Below are 19,820 nucleotides of genomic sequence, written 5' to 3' on the forward strand. Positions count from 1 at the left end.
TAAATATATGTTTAACTTAAAAGAAACCACTAGGAGTTCCCGTCGTGGCGCAGTGGTTAACGAATCCGACTAGGAACCATGAGGTTGCGGGTTTGGTCCCTGCCCTTGCTCAGTGGGTTAAGGATCCGGCGTTGCCGTGAGCTGTGGTGTAGGTTGCAGACGCGGCTCGGATCCCGCGTTGCTGTGGCTCTGGCGTAGGCCAGTGGCTACAGCTCCGATTCAACCCCTAGCCTGGGAACCTCCATATGCCGAGGGAGCGGCCCAAGAACCAAGAGATAGCAACAATAACAACAACAAAAAAAAGACAAAAAGACAAAAAAAAAAAAAAAGAAAAAAAAAAGAAACTACTACATTTCTCACAGTAGGTTTACCATTTTGCATTTTCTTTTTATTTTTTTGTCTTTTTGCCATTTTCTTGGGCCGATCCCTTGGCATATGGAGGTTCCCAGGCTAGGGGTCGATTTGGAGCTGTAGCCGGCCTACGCCAGAGCCACAGCAACTCGGGATCCAAGCCGCGTCTGCAACCTACACCACAGCTCACAGCAACTCGGATCGTAACCCACTGAGCAAGGCCAGTAATCGAACCCGCAACCTCATGGTTCCTAGTCGGATTCGTTAACCACTGAGCCGCAAGGGGAACTCCACTGTTTTGCATTTTCATCAGCAATTTTATTCCCTTCTGTGTCAGCATCCTCATCTCTACTTGATATTGCCAAGAGTTTTTGTTTTGTTTTTAAATTTTATTCATTGGGTGGAGTAGTATTTTTGTATTCATTGCTTTTAAAAATTGAATTATAATTGACATGCAATATCATATTAGTTTCAGGTATACAACATAGTGATTCAGTATTTTTATACATTATGAAATGATCAACATGATGTCGTTACCATCTGTCACCATACAAAGTTACTACAGCATTATTAGTTATAATCCCTATACTGTATATGATAGCCTTATGGCTTCTTTATTTTAAAATTGGAAGTTTGAACCTCTTAATTGCCTTTAGCTATTTTGCCCATCCCCTAACTCTCCTTCTTTCTGGAAACCAATAATCCGTTTCTGTTTTGTTCATTTGTTAATCTTTTTTGCTGTTTGGATTGTAAATGTGAAAAGTAGAGTCACTGTCTTTTTCTGTTTGACTTATCTCAGCCTATTACACTCTAAATCCATCCATGTTGTTGCAAACAGATTTCTTTTTTTTTTTTTAATGTCCGAGTAATATTCCATGCTCCAGTTTGTGTGTTTGTACATGCTATTTATCCATTTATCTGTTGATAGACACTTGAGTAGCTTTCTTAGCTATTGTAAATAATGCCACGGTGAACATAGGGGTACATATATCTCTTCAAATTAGTGTTTTTGTTTCCTTCGGATAAATAGAAGTGGAATTGCTGGATCATATAGTAGCGAAACCCAGAAGGACCCAGTGGGGCTCCTAGGCACAAGCCTTTTTGTGTCCTAATTTTTTGCCTATAGAAAATGGGCTCATTTAGCCTCTGTGAACTTTACTTAGTTTCAAAGGACAAGTTCAAGTGGTGGCTAATCAGGAAAGGGAAGGGATTCAGAGATAAGAGAGGAGCTTTCAAGAAACAATAGTGTAGCCTTGGGGCAGGATCCCGGTTTCTTATCAAGGAATATACATATCTTTGAGTTCTTCTGCAAAATAAAACCCCCAACAAATGAAAGAGGTTCTGAAGCATTTTCATTCTAGAAAGAAGGAGGACCACCAGAGCCAGTTTCCAGGACACTAAACACCGATTTTGAAGAAGAATGAAAGCTTGCATTTACCCTCATCTTTATCTGTGGCCCAATTTTCCACTCACAAAACCATAAGACCACCACCTAATCTCTCTAAAAGGACAGTCTTTAGGATATTAGCCTGCTGTGACCTCCTTTGCCTGGCAACACAATAAAGCTATATTTTTCTCCTTTGCCCAAAACTCTGTCTCCATGCTTCTCTTTGGCTCTGGTGGATGATAGCTGAGTTTTGGCAATGGTAGTCTTATTTTTTTAAAGTTTTTTTTTTTTTTTTTTTTTTTTTTTCCTTCCGGAGTTCCCGTTGTGGCGAAGTGGTTAACGAATCCGACTAGGAACCATGAGGTTGCGGGTTCGATTACTGGCCTTGCTCAGTGGATTAACGATCCGGAGTTGCTGTGAGCTGTGGTATAGGTCGAAGATGTGGCTTGGATCCCGCGTTGCTGTGGCTCTGGTGTAGGCTGGCGGCTACAGCTCCAATTGGACCCCAAACCTGGGAATCTCCATACGCCAAGGGAGCGGCCCTAGAAAAGGCAAAAAGTACAAACTCTCCCCCCCCCCCCCCCCCCCCCCCGCCCCACCTGTGGCATATGGAAGTTCCTGGGCTTGGGGTTGACTTGGCGCTGCAGCTAAGGCATACACCACAGCCAAGGCAATACTGGATCCAAGCCGCATCCCTGACCTATGCTGCAGCTTGTGGCAGTACAGGATCTTCAACCCACTGAGCAAGACTAGTTATCAAACCCATATCATCACAGAGACAAGGTCAGGTACTTAACCCAATGAGCCACAATGGGAACGCCTATTTTTAATTTTTTGCAGAACCTCCATAATGTTTTCTATAGTGGCTGCACCAATTCGTAGTCCCAACGTTAAGTGTGCAAAGTTTCCCTTTTCTCCACATCTTCAGCCTCACTTGTTTGTAGTTTTTCTTAGAATAGCCATTCTGGTAGTTGTGAGGTGGTATCTCATTATGGTTTTTTTTTTTTTTTTTGTCTTTTTTGCTATTTCTTTGGCATATGGAGGTTCCCAGGCTAGGGGTCGAATCGGAGCTGTAGCAGCCGGCCTATGCCAGAGCCACAGCAACGCGGGATCCGAGCCACGTCTGCAACCTACACCACAGCTCACGGCAACGCCGGATCCTTAACCCACTGAGCAAGGGCAGGGAACGAACCCACAACCTCATGGTTCCTAGTCGGATTCGTTAACCACTGCGCCACGACGGGAACTCCTCATTATGGTTTTGATTTTCCTGTTGATTAGTGATGTTGAGCCTCTTTTCGTGTGCCTATTTGCCATCTGTATGTCTTTGAAAAAATATCTATTCAGTTCTACTGTCCATTATTTGATTAGGCTTTTTGGTTTTTTTTTGATAATGAGTTGTATGAGTTCACTGTATATATATTGGACATCAACTCTTTAATGGTGTTGCTGATATCTTCTCCCATTAAGTAGGTTGGTTTTGCATTTTGTTGATGATTTCCTTTGCTGTGCAAAAGCTTTTTAGTTTGATACTATCTCATTTGATCATTTCTTTGTTTCCCTTGCCTGAGGAGACATATCCAAAAAAGTATTGTTAAAATTAATGTCAAAGACCTTACTGGCTATGATTTTTTCTGGGATTTTATGCTTTCATTCTTTTTTTTTTTTTTTTTTGGTCTTTTTGCCATTTCTTGGCCCGCTCCCTTGCCATATGGAAGTTCCCAGGCTAGGGGTCTAATCGGAGCTGAAGCCACTGGCCTACACCAGGGCCACAGCAACGGTGGATCCGAGCTGCGTCTGCAACCTACACCACAACTCACGGCCACTGAGCAAGGGTAGGGATCGAACCCACAACCCCATGGTTCCTAGTCTGATTCATTAACCACTGCGCCACGATGGGAACTCCTGTGCTTTCATTCTTACATTTAAGGCCTGTAATCCATTTTGAGTTTATTTTTTTAATTTTTAAAAAAATTTTTTTTAGAATAGTCTTTTTTTTTTTTTTTTTTTTTTTTTTGGGTCTTTTTGCTATTTCTTGGGCCGCTCCCGTGGCATATGGAGGTTCCCAGGCTAGGGGTCTAATCTTAGCCGTAGCCACCAGCCTACACCAGAGCCACAGCAATGCGGGATCCGAGCCGCGTCTGCAACCTATACTGCAGCTCACGGCAACGCCGGATCGTTAACCCACTGAGCAAGGGCAGGGACCGAACCCGCAACCTCATGGTTCCTAGTCGGATTTGTTAACCACTGCGCCATGACGGGAACTCCTATTTTTTTTAATTTTTTTGTCTTTTTGCCTTTTCTAGGGCCACTTCCCACGGCATATGGAGGTTCCCAGGCTAGGGGTCTAATCTGAGCTGTAGCTGCTGGCCTACACCACAGCCATAGCAACGCGGGATTCAAGCCACGTCTTCGACCTGCACCACAGTTCACAGCAACGCCGGATCCTTAACCCATTGAGCAAGGGCAGGGATTGAACCCGCAACCTCATGGTTCCTAGTTGGATTCGTTAACCACTGAGCCACCCTGGGAACTCCTGTAATGAGCTTTTAATGAACAAATGTGTATGATGGGACACAGTGTATTTTTTGGTGGTGCACATGGTCTTAGTAACAAGTTGCTTTTTGCTGATGTACTTATTTTTCTAGGATAGTATTCTTATTTTACTTTGAGTAAAAACAAAATTCTTTTCTTTCTTTCTTTCTTCTTCTTTTTTTTTTTTTTTTTTTGGCTTTTTAGGGCCACACCTGCAGCAGATGGAAGTTTTTAGGCTAGGGATCTAATCAGTGGTACAGCTGCTGGCCTACGCCACAGCCACAGCCATATCAGACCCGTGCTCTGTATGCAACCTACACCACAGCTCACAGCAACTCCAGATCCTTAACCCAGCGAGCAAGGCCAGGGATCGAACCCAAAACCTCATGGTTCCTAGTTGGATTTGTTTCATGACGGGCACTCCAAAAACGAAATTCTTAATAAAATTGAACATAGAGGAGTTTCCATTGTGGCTCAGTGGAGGGAACCTGATTAGTATCCTTGAGGATGTGGTTTTGATGCCTGGCCTCTCTCAGTGGGTTAATGATCCCGTGTAGGTTGCAGGTGCAGCTCAGATCTTGCATTGCTGCGGCTTTGGCATAGGTTGGCAGCCAAAGGTCCAATTTGACCTCTAGCCTGTGAATTTCCGTATACCGCAGGTGCGGTCCTAAAAAGGAAAAAAAAAATTGAACATATAAACAGTTGTTTATAGTAGTTTTATTTATGATAACCAAAAATTGAAAACTACACACATGAGCTTCATAAAGTGAAAAGTTAAACATATTGTGTATTTCATCCACACCATGGAACACTCTAATAGAAGTAATGAAATATTGATAGAAACAACAAATTGGGTGGGTGAACCTCAAGGTTTAGTGAAAATTTTTGTTCAGTGAAAAAAGTCATTCTCTAAAGGATATGTACTGCATGGTTCCATTCATATAGTAGTCATGAAATATCATGATTACTGAGTTGGGGAACAGATTAGTGGTTGCTATTGTTTAGAAATGGGGACAAAGGGATTGTAATTATAAAGGGTTAACATGAGGGTGTCTGGTGATAGTATAGTTGAATATTTTGATTGTGATAGTCTGTGACAGAATTGGGTGATTTATACTCACAGATGAGTGCACGTATAACTGGCAAAATCTGATTAAGGTCTGTGGATTGTGCTGTGTCGATTTCTTGGTTTTGATACTGTGCAGTGGTTATGTGGGATGTTTGCATTGAGGAGAGAGGTACTGGATTTCCCTCTATATTTCTTTCCAACTACCAATGAGTCTATAATCATTTCAAAATAAAAAAATGAATGTGAAGATAATTCATGTATTAAAAACTCTTGCTTTTGAAATATATAATACATTAATGTATTTATATGCAAATTAAAATAATGTAATAGGTATTTGGTAAACAGAAAAGGGCAAATAGTGAATATTTTCAGTGTAATCATATTTTTCCTTTCTTTCCTCATTTCATAAAAGAAATAGGTAGTATTTTTCATTGTATGCATAATGATGCTGATTTATGGACGTAATGACAGTTAACTGATGCAGACATGATAAAACTATGCCGTATCTTTATACCCTACGTTCCTGATAGTGTTATAGCATGGTGTGGGAAAAGTAAGACAGCTGAGTATTCCAGACATGCTGCATCTGTTCCTGGGAATTAAATGCTGCATGTGATTAGCAAATGCTGATCCAGAAAGCATATGTGAACAGAAAATGATTGCTTTATTCTCAGTAGGTTGGCTGTATATATGGGGGAATATCATGTAATTTTTGCCTCTGCACATACTATTTTTACAGCTTCATTTATTATAGAGCTGTCAAAGGATTAGATGATTATTGACTAGATTTTGTAACCTTTAAAAGTGAATATGATGTCTTTCTCTTTCTGACTGACTTCACTTAGTATGATGTTAAGTACATGTAGATATGAAAACTGTCTGCCCATAACACTGTTGTGGATTTGTGCTATACAGTGTTAAGTTATACAAACCTAGTCTTCCTCTAGGAACAAGTGAAGTGAGCCTCTCGCATGGTCAGGGAGATAGGCATATGAGCAAATAAAATACAGTGCTATATAATGCTGAAATAGATAATGAGTTAAGAGATTTGGGAGTGCAGAACATCATTTAACCATCTCCAGAGTTAACTGAAGAGCATGAAAAATGGCATTTTGGATATTGGGTACATCATGTTTAAAGTTCAGGAAAGGCCTTCACATATTAGTGTGGTGGAAACTAGAGAATGGAGAAGTGGGATGAATGGTAAGAGGTCCTTTGGGTCCCAGGGCTGAATTACCCATTGGGCACAGTAGGCACAGAGCCCAGGGCCCAAAGTACTTCTAGAGGCCCATGAATATGTTTTAATTTGTTATAAAATCAGAAGTAGAAAAATAAACTTTGAAGTTGAAGAAAGTGTTTTAACATCTAGTATTAATGTATTATTATTATCCCCATGGTGTTATAAAGTATAATTTTTAGTATTTTTTTAATGGAGGAAGGGGCCCATGAAAACAGAAGTTCCTAGGGCTGACAAAAGGGATCATGGCCCTGTTGGGTCTTGATTATGAAGGATCTTGTATGCTAACTGAAGAGTTTGAATTTAATTCTAGGAACATGAGAGAACTAACAAATTTTAAGCGTTATCAGCTCTGTCTTTTATGAAGATGCCTCTGTCAGCAGTTTGGGTGAGACTATTTGCAGTTCAACGTAGTTATGTTAATCAGAATTGTTTTAGTGCTTATTATAACAAAATATCATGTGTTTAAAATGATGAGAGCTAACTTTAATCCCTTAAAAGAGCTAATTGACCATACTTGACTGATCAAAATTCTTATATCTGTTGACAAATATAGAAAACTATGTAAATGATCAGGTCTCTATATGTGACAGTATAATGCTATGCTGTACCGTTTGTCATGGTACTCTGTTTCACCCCTACTTTTCCTACATTGTTTTTGAAGAATCCAAAACTTTACACAGAGATTTTGCTGAGACATTCCAACAAATAGCATTTAAAAAACTACAAGCACTGTTTTAAGAAATGGCATTTTTTTTTTTATTTGACCCAAGGGCAGGTTAGTTACAAATCTTGCAAGAACACCTTTACATTGTAAAGGAATTTGCTGCATCTTAATTTGAAAGAGTTACGTTTAAAATAGCTAAGTATAATAGCTTATCTTGATGACACTGTCACAAAATAATTCCTAAAAAGTAGGCTGAACTTTTTTTTTCTTTTCTTTTTTTTTTTTTTTTTCTTTTTAGGGCCACACCCATAGCATATGGAAGTTCCCCGGCTAGGAGTCGAATCTGAGCTACAGCTGCTGGCCTACACCACAGCCACAGCAATGTCAGATCCCCAGCCCACTGAGCAAGGCCAGGGATCAAACCTTCATCCTCACGGATACTAGTCAGATTTGTTTCCCCTGTGCCACAATGGAAACTCCTGAACTAATTTTTTTTTTTTTTTTTTTGTATTTTCGTCTTTGCTAGGGCCACATCCGCAGCATATGGAGGTTCCCAGGCCAGGGGTTGAATCGGAATTGTAGCCGCCTGCCCGCGCCACAGCCACAGCAATGTGGGATTCGAGCCACATCTGCTATCTACACCACAGCTCACAGCAACGCCAGACCTTTAACCCCCTGAGCAAGTCCAGGGCTCGAACCGGAACGTCACGGTTCCTAGTCGGATTCATTAACCACTTAGTCATGACGGGAACTCCAATTTTAATCTTTATAATGATTTGGTGAAGTTTGCAAATTAAGATCCGAGGAAATACTAGTATTAAATGTGCAAGATAATACAAACAAGTTTGTTATTAAAGGAATTTGAATATGTGACTACCTGTGGTAAAATGTGATGGAATCATCATTAGGCTGAATTAGATTTGTTTTTATAAATACTATATTTTCTGGCTGTTTAGCTAATATTAGTAAACATCTTCTAGAAGACTGCCTGAAATAGTTTAAATTTTGGAAATGTGAAAGTTCCATTTGTCTTTTTAATAATTACTGTTTGTATCCAAACAGACTATAAGATGCTTGAGGAGTAGAACTTTGTATTAACTCCTTGTGAATCCCCTATTTACTTATCTCAATACTTTGAAGATGCTTTCTATTATAATAAATACGGCAGTTCTGTGTGTCTAAACAGATTTGGACACACAGTTTTTGGCTCTTCCATTTCTTCTCTGGAGTTTGGTCCTTAGTTTTGTAGGTTCAGAAACATTATTTTAATAAATCATCTCGTGCTAAGGTGCTAATGAATTGAAGCCATGAATAAGAGATACTAAAATGAAGAAATAAATCAGAAGCCCATGAGGAAAATACTGGCAAAGTATAGATTGCTTTTCTGCCTAGTCAAATGCATCAGGAAAGTACTAAAGAAACTACTTGAAGAAACCAAATAAAGATCAGCTTTTGCTTTTGGTAACCATTCACTGCTTTGGTATTCTCAGCAGTGTTGGTTAATATTTGTAAACTGATAAATTATGTGACAAATGTTCTAACTGAGATTAATTGAGTCAGACTATGTATATAGAGAAAGATTGACTGGCGTTGAAAATATATTGGGTTGACCTTCAGTATAAGGGATTGTTGAACATTTCTTCTTCCGGCTATTGATACTTTTAATAATGGAAAGTCATTTTCTTTTTGACTATTAATTACCTTAGTTTTAAAAAAAGATTTATTAAGGTATAATTTATATAGCATGAAATTCACTCCTTTTAAGTGAAGAGTTATTTTTTTGGTAAATTTACAAAGCTGTGCAACCATTACCACAATCTAATTTTAGAATATTTCCATCTCCATAGATAAAATCCATGTACTTATTTGTAGTCACTGTCCTCATCCTTAGATTAACATTCCTAATGGTATATGTTTATGGTAGAAGTGAACACTGTAGCATTTCCAAAAATTATTTAGCACTGTAGGTTGGTTAATTTGCTTTCTTGAAATTTTAATAATTTAGAGAATGGATGTTTTTCTGATGATTTTTTTTTTATTCAGACACCAAAATTGTAATAGGAGAAAGAGTGTTGAGAATAATTTGTGTAAGAGAGTATTGCTTTTGAGAAATGATTTTTCAAGTTTGCTTTTTGTTTGGAAGTTAAAAATTAATTAATGAACAAATAGAAGTTATTGAATAAATACAAAATTGCACACTTGTTCAAGCCTTGTTAGGGATTTAGTAGGGAAATTTACAAAGCCTTTCAAAAAGAATAAGATCTTATAACATTTTGCAAAGATTATCAGAAAATGAATTTGTCATTCTTTTATTTCCTGTGTTTTAGCTTCTCAGAATCAAGAACGTCTGTGTGCATTTAAAGATCCATATCAGCAAGACCTTGGAATAGGTGAGAGTCGAATCTCTCATGAAAATGGAACAATATTATGCTCAAAAGGTAGCACCTGCTATGGCCTTTGGGAGAAATCAAAAGGGGACATAAATCTGGTAAAACAAGGCAAGTAATACCTTTTTCATCTGAAATAAATGTTTTTCATACAATTGAAGTTTTTGTTTGTTTGTTTTTGGTCTCTTTTAGGGCCACACTGCAGCATACAGAATTTCCCAGGCTAGGGGTCAAATCCAAGCTGTAGCCCCCGGCCAACACCACAGCCACAGCAACGCAGGATCCGACCTGTGTCTGCAACCTATACCACAGCTCACGGCAACATTGGATCCTTAACCTACTGAGCGAGGCCTGGGATTGAACCTGTGTTTTCATAGATACTAGTCAGTTTGTTATCACTGTGCCTCCAGGGGAATTCCCATACAATTAAAGTTTATCTCAGTAGGGGGGCATGGAGGTAGATTAAAGCCCTATCCAGGAGGAGAGTAAATTAAAAAGTATGTGTTCATGTATGTATTCACAAACCAGCTCCAAATTTGTAAAGCGTAACTGGTCTTTTAGTTTATTTTTATAACATCTTATTAAAATGTTAGCAGCATAAAGTCATTGTATGAAGTTTAGAAAATATAGAAAACTCATGCCTACATTTCCATACTTTTTTTTTTTTTTTTTTTTTTGAGTATTTTAGTAGAGTCCCTTCAGGTGTGTTTTCTTTGTACTTCTATGTTTATATGTGCGTGCTTTTTTACCCTCAAATTATGATAATACTGTATAAACAATTTCATACACAATTTTTTCTATTTTATATTATAAATATTTTCTCCTGTCTTTAAATATTCCTTGAAAACATATTCAACTTCTCTACAGTAGTTCATTGTATACCTGTATCTTAGTTTACAGACACGTTACTCTGTTACTGGACACTATGTTGTTTTCTGGTGTTCATTGTAATACGTAATAGGTCAGTGAAAATCTTTGAACATAATTCTTTAGTTGTATCTGGTAATTTTCTTGGAATAGATTTCTCAAAGTAGAATTTTTAGATAATAAAACACGAATATTATAAAGGTTCACCATAAAAATTGCCATATGACTTTCTAAAAAAGTTGTGTACATTTATATTCCCTCCATCACTGTACAAGAGTGTTCTTGAATCTTTGTTATTATTATATATAAATTTTTTTGATCTTTTTTTGGGGGGGTGCCTTACCTGTAGCATATCGAGGTTCCCAGGCTAGGGATTGAATTGGAGCTGTAGCCGTTGGCCTGTGCCACAGCCACAGCAAGGCCGATCTGAGTCTTGTCTGCAACCTACACCACAGCTCACGGCAATGCTGGATCCTTAACCCACTGAGCAGGGCCAGGGATCGAACCTGCAACCTCGTGGTTACTAGTTGGATTTTTTTTCTGCTGTGCCACAATGGGAACTCCTCCAGATTGGATTGATTTTTTAGTTTGTTATTTTGCTTTTAGTTCTTTTTAATTGTATTGACTCCTAACTTATTTACATTAATATCCAATTTGTAGGATGTTGGTCTCACATTGGAGATCCCCAGGAGTGTCACTATGAAGAATGTGTAGTAACTACCACCCCACCCTCCATTCAGAATGGAACATATCGTTTCTGCTGCTGTAGCACAGATTTGTGTAATGTCAACTTTACTGAGAATTTTCCACCTCCAGACACAACACCACTCAGTAAGTACTAAAAGTGACTTACTTTTCCTTATAATATCTTTCTCCAAAGTTCTTCAACATAAAAATGTACTAAAAATATTCAGGTTTGGCAAAAGTGAGAGGGGGAGTTCCAGCATCCTAAGACTACCTCTAGTAAATAGCTAAAATCCAAAAGAGGTATATCAAGATTTCCAGGGTACTGCTATATTATCAAATAAGTTTGAATCAAAAAATAGTACTTTCCAACCCCACGAAGGGGCATTTGGCACTTTTAAGAAAAGTACACATACTCTTATTCTTTCACCCAGCACTCCCATTGGTAGGAATTTATCTTTGAAGGCACACCTCCAATGGAAGGTATATTATACATATATATATAAAATTACACCTCCAATAGTAAGTGTAAAAATATGTATGTATAACATTATCCATTAAGGTATTATTTTGTAACTACATGATTGGAAACTACCTAAATGCCTAAGAATAGGAGATTGATTGAAATGCATTATGGTATGCAAGTGTAATGGAGTACTAATTAGACAGATATAAGAAAAAAAATGAGTGAGATCTCTATGAAGTGGTTTGGTGTTATATCTAGAGATAATGTTTGGTGAATAAAAAGCATTACCATTGTGGCTCAGCGGTAATGAACCCGACTAGTATCCATGAGGACATGGGTTCAGTCCCTGGCCTTACTCAGTGGGTTAAGGATCCGGTGTTGCTGTGAGCTGTGGTGTAGTTGCAGATGTGGCTTGGATTTGGCTTGCTGTGGCTGTACTATAGGCTGGCAGCTATGGCTCTGATTCATCCCCTAGTCTGGAACTTCCATATGCCACAGGTGTGGCCGTTAAAAGGAAAAAAAGAGAAAGGATAAACCAGAAAATAATGACGTTATCTACTTACAAGGGCTGGAGGTAATGGAATTGAAAGGATATATATATAGGAAAGAATGATAATCCTCTGAATATGCTTTTTGGAAGTAGTTTTGGCTTTGGGAATCATGTTACTGTCTTGTGTGTGTAAAAAATAAAATTAAATCATTAAGGATGGAAAGGAAGAGGGGACAAATTCCAAACTGAAAGCATACTAAAGCAAATGAGCCCAGTTGTATTTCACATAAATATCACACTTAAGGGAAATAGAACTAAACTAAGCATTTTGTAAAAATAGTATTTGGCTATATATACACTTTTTGCAATTTGTGATATAAGAAATGGGGGAGGATTGCAAACAAATCCTGAATTTTTTTTAGAAGGTTGCTTTTTAGTTGTGTGGACAAAACAATTCTGAAACAACTGCAGATGTATTTGTATTATAGAATTAATAAAATAAGTATAAGTGTTGATATTTTTTGAGAGCCACTGTTCTCACTGAAGGAGTAGGGGCACAGTATACATGAGGGAAGATAAGAGAATCTTATGTGAATAGATTGCAGTTGAATGTATTATTATGGGCTTGTGACTAAAAGAAAATTCATATGTGTGTGTGTTACAGGCAGATGTAGTAGCCATGTATATGTCTGTGCATGTGTATATGTTTATATGTGTGTGTGTATAAACACACATACCTACATAGATTTCTTAGCTCTGTTTGTTGAAAAGAATCAGAGACAAAAGCACTCCCGTAGCAATGAGTGTACATAATGTCCAGATTTAGTTTCTACTACTGCTCTCCAGTCAGTGGAATTTGGGCTTCTTGGAAAAATGACTTATTCTAGGACTGAGCAGGATAGGTGGAAAATAATCCTGAAAATTTTTGCTAACACTAGAAATTAAGGAAAGAAGTACCCTCAAATAGGATTGATACTTGTCACATTAGCCACTTGTAGGAACCTCCCACTGTCTACATTTGGGATAATTTTAGTACTAAAAAATACAGTAATAAATTATAAGCCATTGGAGAGAAAATGAATTGACTTTATGCTGAGAGCAGAAAAGGGACAAGGGAGGGCAGTTGTTTATAACAGAATGCCAAGCGCCAGCTGGTGAATGAAGGAGGTCTGGATTTGGAAAATTATCATTCTGCAGGTATCATGGCAAGGATTGGATCAGGTAAGAATCATCAAAACTCCTAAGTCTAGAGTCAGGTTCAATGAGGACTGAGAATATGGCCATCATTTTAGAGTTTTTCCAACATATTACAAGGGAGAAATTAGTAATTATAAAGTGAGGAAATTGGACAATGCCATAACCAGGTAATTTTATTAATAACATCATTAATAAAGGATAGATGGACATCCATGATATCCTGAGGACGCAGTATCACTAATATAGTACTGTATTTCAACCAGGAGTACATAACCTCAATCTAATCACAAATGAACATCAGACAATTCTTAAATTAAGAATGTTCTGTGACAAAAAGGGAATTTGTTTTCTTCAGAAATGTCATTGTAATATGAGAAGAATTGAGACTGTGAGAAGGATCTAGATTAAAGGAGGCTAAAAAACTTGACAGCTAGGTATCCAACTCTTCTATAGTGGATGTGAAAAATGTGATAAAAGATGGTTGTTAGGCCATTTGACAAAATAGATCACTGAAGAATTTTTTCGACATTAGATTTACCGACGCCGATAACAGTAGTGTGGTTATTTAAGAGAATATCCATATTCTTAGGAAATATTCTAAGAAGTGTTTAAAAATAAAGGACATCCATATACATATAGTCTTCCTTGTATGATGAAGCAAATGGGGTAAAATGGTAACAAAAGTGAATTTAGATAAAAGTGTAAAAATGGTAACAAAAGTGAATTTAGACAAAAGTATTTAGATAAAATATGAAAGTTTATTCTTTATACTATTCTTATTCTTGAAATTGTTAATGTGTCTTAAATTATGTCCAAATAAAAAGTTCAAAATTTTTTAAAATATTTTTTAATTGAAATGTAGGATTTCTCAAGAATTCTTTCTCTGTCAGCAGATTTTATCAACCTTTACTCCACAATCTTCAGATTTGGATTATTTCCTTTGATTTTTTTTTTTTTTTTTTAATGGCCACAACCATAGCATATAGAAGTTTCTGGGCCAGGGATTGAATCCAAGCCACAGCTGTGACCTGCGCCACAGTTGAGGCAACACCAGATTCTTTAACCCAGTGTACTAGCCCTGGGATTGAATTTACACCTCTGGGGTTACCCAAGCCGATGCAGTCAGAGTCTTAATCCACTGAGGCACAGGGGGAACTCCTTTAAGTGTTGAAATTTAAAGGGATTAATTAAAATATAAGATTAAGAAGCAGAACTTTTTTTTTTTTTGGTCTTTTTGCCATTTCTTGGGCCACTCCTGCAGCATATGGAGGTTCCCATGCTAGGGATTGAATCGGAGCTGTAGCTGCTGGCCCACGCCAGAGCCAGAGCAACACGGGATCCGAGCCGCATCTATGACCTACACCACAGCTCACGGCAACGCCAGATCCCCAACCCACAGAGCGAGGCCAGGGATCGAACCTGCAACCTCATGGTTCTTAGTCGAATTCGTTACCCACTGAGCCACGGTGGGAACTCCACCAGAACTTTTTTTTAATGGTCGGATAATACATAACTCGAAAGTATGGTTAGTCATTTTGCCTCGTTTATAATTCTCATTATAAAATACCATTTATTCAATATAAATACAAACATTTGTCAAATAAAAACATTTACGTACGTTTAAAAATTACTAGATATATGGTGCAAATTCATCAAGGAGAAGGGAGAACAGTGTGTGGTGACTCTTTATGGGAGGTTACATGTTATACTTTTGTATTTTTGAATCTTTAACATAAGAATGTATTTATATGTTACTTATGTAAGAAAATGTTAAAGGCACACCTGCTTCTTAATTCAGAAAAATAGAAAAAATGATGGAGTTCTCTTTGTGGCTCATTGGTCACAAACCCAACTGGTATCCAGGAGGATGTGGGTTCAATCCCTGGCCCCACTCAGTGGGTTAAGGATCCAGAGTTGCCATGAACTGTGGTATAGGTTGCAGATGCTCTGGCGTTACTGTGGTTGTGTAGGCTGGCAGCTACAGTTCTGATTTGACCCCTAACCTGGGAACTTCAGTATGCTATGGGTGTGGCCCTAAAAAGAAAAGAAAAAGAAAAACAGAAAAATGAGATAGGAGGTCCCATCGTGGATCAGTGGTAATGAACCTCACTAGCGTCCTTGAGGACACATGTTCCATCCCTGGTCTTGCTGAGTGGGTTAAAGATCCAGCGTTGTCATGAACTGTTGTGTAGGTGGCAGACAAAGCTTGATCTGGTGTTGCTGTGGCTGTGGTGTAGGCTGGCAGCTGCAGCTCTGATTTGATCCCTCATGTGGGAACCTCCATATGCCTTGGGTGTGGCCCCAAAAAGACAGGGAAAAAAAAAGAAAAATGTAATAAATGGACAGGAAAAAAAATAATCTTTAATAATCTCTATACCTATAAACAACCATTGTTAATATTTTGAATGTTTCAGATATTTTCTCTTTACTTTCTGTATAGATGTATTAGTGATATAAAGGCATTTTAGAGCCTGCTTTAAGAAGTAATATAATAAGTATTTTCCATATTATTGTATATGCTTCATAATAATTAATTTTTAATAGTTGTAGAATATTTTATGAACTAGATATTTTTCTTATCTGTTCCCCTGGTTGTGGACATTTATGCTATTTCTAGTTTTTTACTATAGTGCACTCTTTGTATATAAAGCATTATATTAAATTACAATTGTTAGAGTTATAATTTCTCTATCTGTTATTAGCAATATTTAAGTTCCTTGTCAAATCGCTTTTCCAGTAGTTGAAACAGTTCCTTTTCCTATCAGTGATATATGAGAGTGCTCATAGCTCATCCTGTGTTATTCAACATTAATAAAATTTTGCTGAGGTCATTTTGAAAAATGTTTTCAATTCACTTTATCAGGATTATAGAAGTTCATAGAGCAGTCTCTTCAGTAAACATCTAAAGGGACTTCAGACATTTAGTATACAGGGACATTGAAACTAGCTAGCATTTTTGAGTAGTCAGTATGTGCCAAACACTGTTCCAAGTCACGTAGCTAATAAACGGTAGAGCCAAGATTCAAACCTAGGCATTTTGGCTCCAGAGTATGTGTTATTAACCATTACTTTCTGTTAGTTTTAAACATTACTATCTATACTCAATTGTCATTAACCATTACTCTCTACACTCAAAAAGGGGGATTGTTAATATTTGTTTGTTAATTCATTTGGGAGAAGGATTGAGCAGATTTTTTTGAAAATGCTTATCACATTTTCTAAAGTTAAAGAACTGCTTCTGTTTTTCTTCACATCATCTTATTTAAGAAAAAAAAAAGAAACCCGCTTATATATAGTTTAAAGGGACATTTCCCATCACTGCTATAAATGAAAAACCAGTATAGTAAGTGGACGGTAGCGTTAAAAATTCTTTCTTTCTTTCTTTCTTTCTTTTGCTTTTTAGGGCTGTACTTGTGGCATATGGAAAGTCCCAGGCTAGGGGTTAAATCAGAGTTATAGCTGCTGGCCTATGCCACAGCCAAAGAAATGTGGGATCTGAGACATGTCTGCCACCTGCACCACAGCTCCTGGCAGTGCCAGATCCCCGAGCCAGTTAGTGAGGCCATGGATTGAACCCACATCATGGATATTATTAGGATTTGTTTCCACTGAGCCAGTGGGAACTGTTACAAATGATTTGTTTCAAAATAAGGTGAAGGCAAAATCCTGTTATTAATTATCTAGATGTTGTTGTTTATCAAATGGTCTGGATTTTTAAGCTTGCTTTCTCTGTGTTTAAAGAGGATAATAGCAAGTGTTTGTGTAGTAATACAATCAGTCACTGTCACCAAGCTGAGATTTTATTCTTTAGTAATCAGACGAGAAAAAAAATAAAATGATACATTGTTTTTATGAATTCACGGTATCATTAACATATAACGTTGTATTTAGTTTTAGATATTCAACATAATCTGGGTAATAATGTCAACTATTCGCTGAATCTATGACCTCAGTTGTTTTTGTATTCTACATAGTGAGATTGTAAGGTATTTGTCTTTCTCTGATTTATTTTACTTAACATAATGCCCATGGCTGCAGCTACATTGTAATAGGGAGAAAGATTTTCTTCTTTTTTTTATGGCTGAATGGTATTCCCATGCTTGTGCGCATGTGTATATATGCATACACACACATATTTTCTTGATGCATTTGTTCATCATTATACACTTAGGTTGTTTGTACACTTTGACTTTTGTAAATATTGGTGCAGTGAACATGGGGTGCATATATCTTTTTGAGTTGATATCTTCATTTCTTCATGTAGGTACCCAGACATCAATTTGCTGAATCATTTGTTAGTTCTGTTTTTAATTTTTTGAAGAAATTCCACACTGTTTTCCACAGTGGCTGTACCAGTTTTCATTCCCACCAGTGGTGCACGAGGCTTTTTTTTCTCCACATCTTCACCAACACTTATTTCTTGTCTTTTTGATAAATCATGTTTAATAGCAGTTGAGCAGATACATCTTTGGGAATATAGTGATGATATCAAAATATTGTAATAAGCGCTCAAAGTGTCTCTTTTTTCCCCACTTTTAAAGTTTTATTGAAGTATTGTTGACTTACAGTGTTGTGATATTTTCTGCTGTACCACAAAGTGATTCTGTTATGCATGTATACACATCCATTATTTTTCAGATTCTCTTTCCATATAGATTATCACAGAATATTGGGTTGAGTTTATAGCTATATATAGCAGGTCTCCATTGGCCAGTCATTCCCTCTACCATAGTGTGCATAATATGCCAATTCCAAACCCCCAGTCCATCCCTTTACCCACAAAGTATCTTTAAAAAAAAAAAAGTAAATTTTATTCAAGCCACATAGGAAATTAGCCTAAACAACTGCTTAAAAAAAAAAAAAGGATCATATGAGAGAGGGAAGTACTAGATTTCAAAAATATTCCCTTGATTGTTTGGGAGGTTATATAGGATAATGATTTAAGAAAGAGTATTGGAGGCCCCACTGTGGGTCAGCAGGTTGGGAACCCAACTACTATCCATGAGGATCCCTGGCCTTCCTCAATGGATTAAGGATATAGCATCACTGCAAGCTGCAGCCTAGTTCACTGATGTGGCTTGGATCTGGGGTTGCTGTTGCTGTGGCTAAGCCTCAGATTCTACCTCTAGCCTGGGAACCTCCATATGCCATGGGTGTGGCCCTAAAAAGACAAAAAATGGGGGGGGGTTCCCTTTGTGGCTGAGCGGTAACAAACCTGACTGGTATTCATGAGGAGATGGGTTCAGGCCCTGGTCTTGCTCAGTGGGTTAAGGATCTGGCATTGCTCTGGCTGTGGTGTGTTCCATTTCAACCCCTAGCTTGGAAACTTGCAGATGTCTCATGTGCAGCCCCATAAAAACAGTTTTGACTCTCAATCTCAGTGTCTGAGTTAAACCTTGCTTTTTTGCTTGCTAAAAATAGCTTTATGCAGGTTACTTAGCCTCTCCATGTGTCAATTACCTCATAGACAATATATTAGTATCTAATTTATATGGTTATCTTATAGTTTAAACAAGATAATGCCTGTAAAGTGCTTACCATGTAGTAAACATTCAATAAATAATGGCTGTGTTTGGGAGGGAACTGTCTTTATATCCTTTAGAAACCAGCTATTACAAGCATATACAAGCATACTCCTTTATATATAATCTTTTTTTTTTTTTTTTTTTTTTTTTTTACTTAGGGCACTTTTTTGCTAATTTTTATTTATTCTATGAGGCTTATATTCTGGTGTCTTTATTTATTTGAGAGAAGAATTATTATTGAATTTCCCTTGAAATATATTCAGGTTCCTGTGTCCTTCTAGGTGAAAAATAGAAGGTCATATTTCTTGTATTTTTCATCTTCCCCCCAAAGCAAAAGAACTATAAGAAGTCATTCCTAAACCAGTGGATATTCTGCTTAATTTTCCCCAAGTATATACCTCTCAAGGTTTTAAATAATGAATAAAATGCAATTGATCTTCATTGTTCCAGGATTCCGTATTTGTGACCCCTTACTTGCTAAAATGAATTTGTACCCCCCAAATCAGTACTCATGTTGCTTTCTCAGTCATTCAAAGACATGAGCTGAATAATAAAAATTTGCATTACCTCATGTGCATGTTTACAGCTAAGGTCAGTCAAGGCGATGCTTTGCCTTTCTTCTTTAAGCTGTCATACTATAAAGATGTGTCCTTTTTGTTGTCTATTTTGTGCCATGGTTTTTGCCTTTTTTTTTTTTTTTTTTTTTTTTTTGTGATTTTTCAGTTTAAAATGACCCTCAGTTACAGTGCTGAAGTGTTGCCTAGTATTCCTAATAAGAGTGCGGAAAGTCTGTGATGTTCCTTACAGAGACAACATGTGTGTTAGGTGTGCTTCTTTCAGACATGAGTGGTGCTATTGTTGGCCATGAGTTCATTTCTAATGAGTCAACAATACACTGTATATTAAATCAGATAACTTTAAACAGAAACATATATAAAAGAAGGTTATGTATTGATGG

At 37.4% G+C, this 19,820-nt stretch overlaps 1 protein-coding gene across 1 annotated transcript in view; it reads left to right on the plus strand.

Annotated features, from left to right (window-relative positions):
- Positions 1 to 19,820, plus strand: part of BMPR2 (bone morphogenetic protein receptor type 2) — a 160,920-nt gene that overhangs the window by 93,596 nt on the left and 47,504 nt on the right. Inside the window, exons 2-3 of the mRNA NM_001204900.1 lie at positions 9,574 to 9,744; positions 11,161 to 11,331. Of these exons, the coding sequence (NP_001191829.1) occupies positions 9,574 to 9,744; positions 11,161 to 11,331 (342 nt within the window). The remainder of the gene's footprint in view (positions 1 to 9,573; positions 9,745 to 11,160; positions 11,332 to 19,820) is intronic.

The sequence above is a fragment of the Sus scrofa genome, chromosome 15 (genome assembly GCF_000003025.6).
Source record: "Sus scrofa isolate TJ Tabasco breed Duroc chromosome 15, Sscrofa11.1, whole genome shotgun sequence".
NCBI classification, from domain to species: Eukaryota; Metazoa; Chordata; class Mammalia; order Artiodactyla; family Suidae; genus Sus; species Sus scrofa.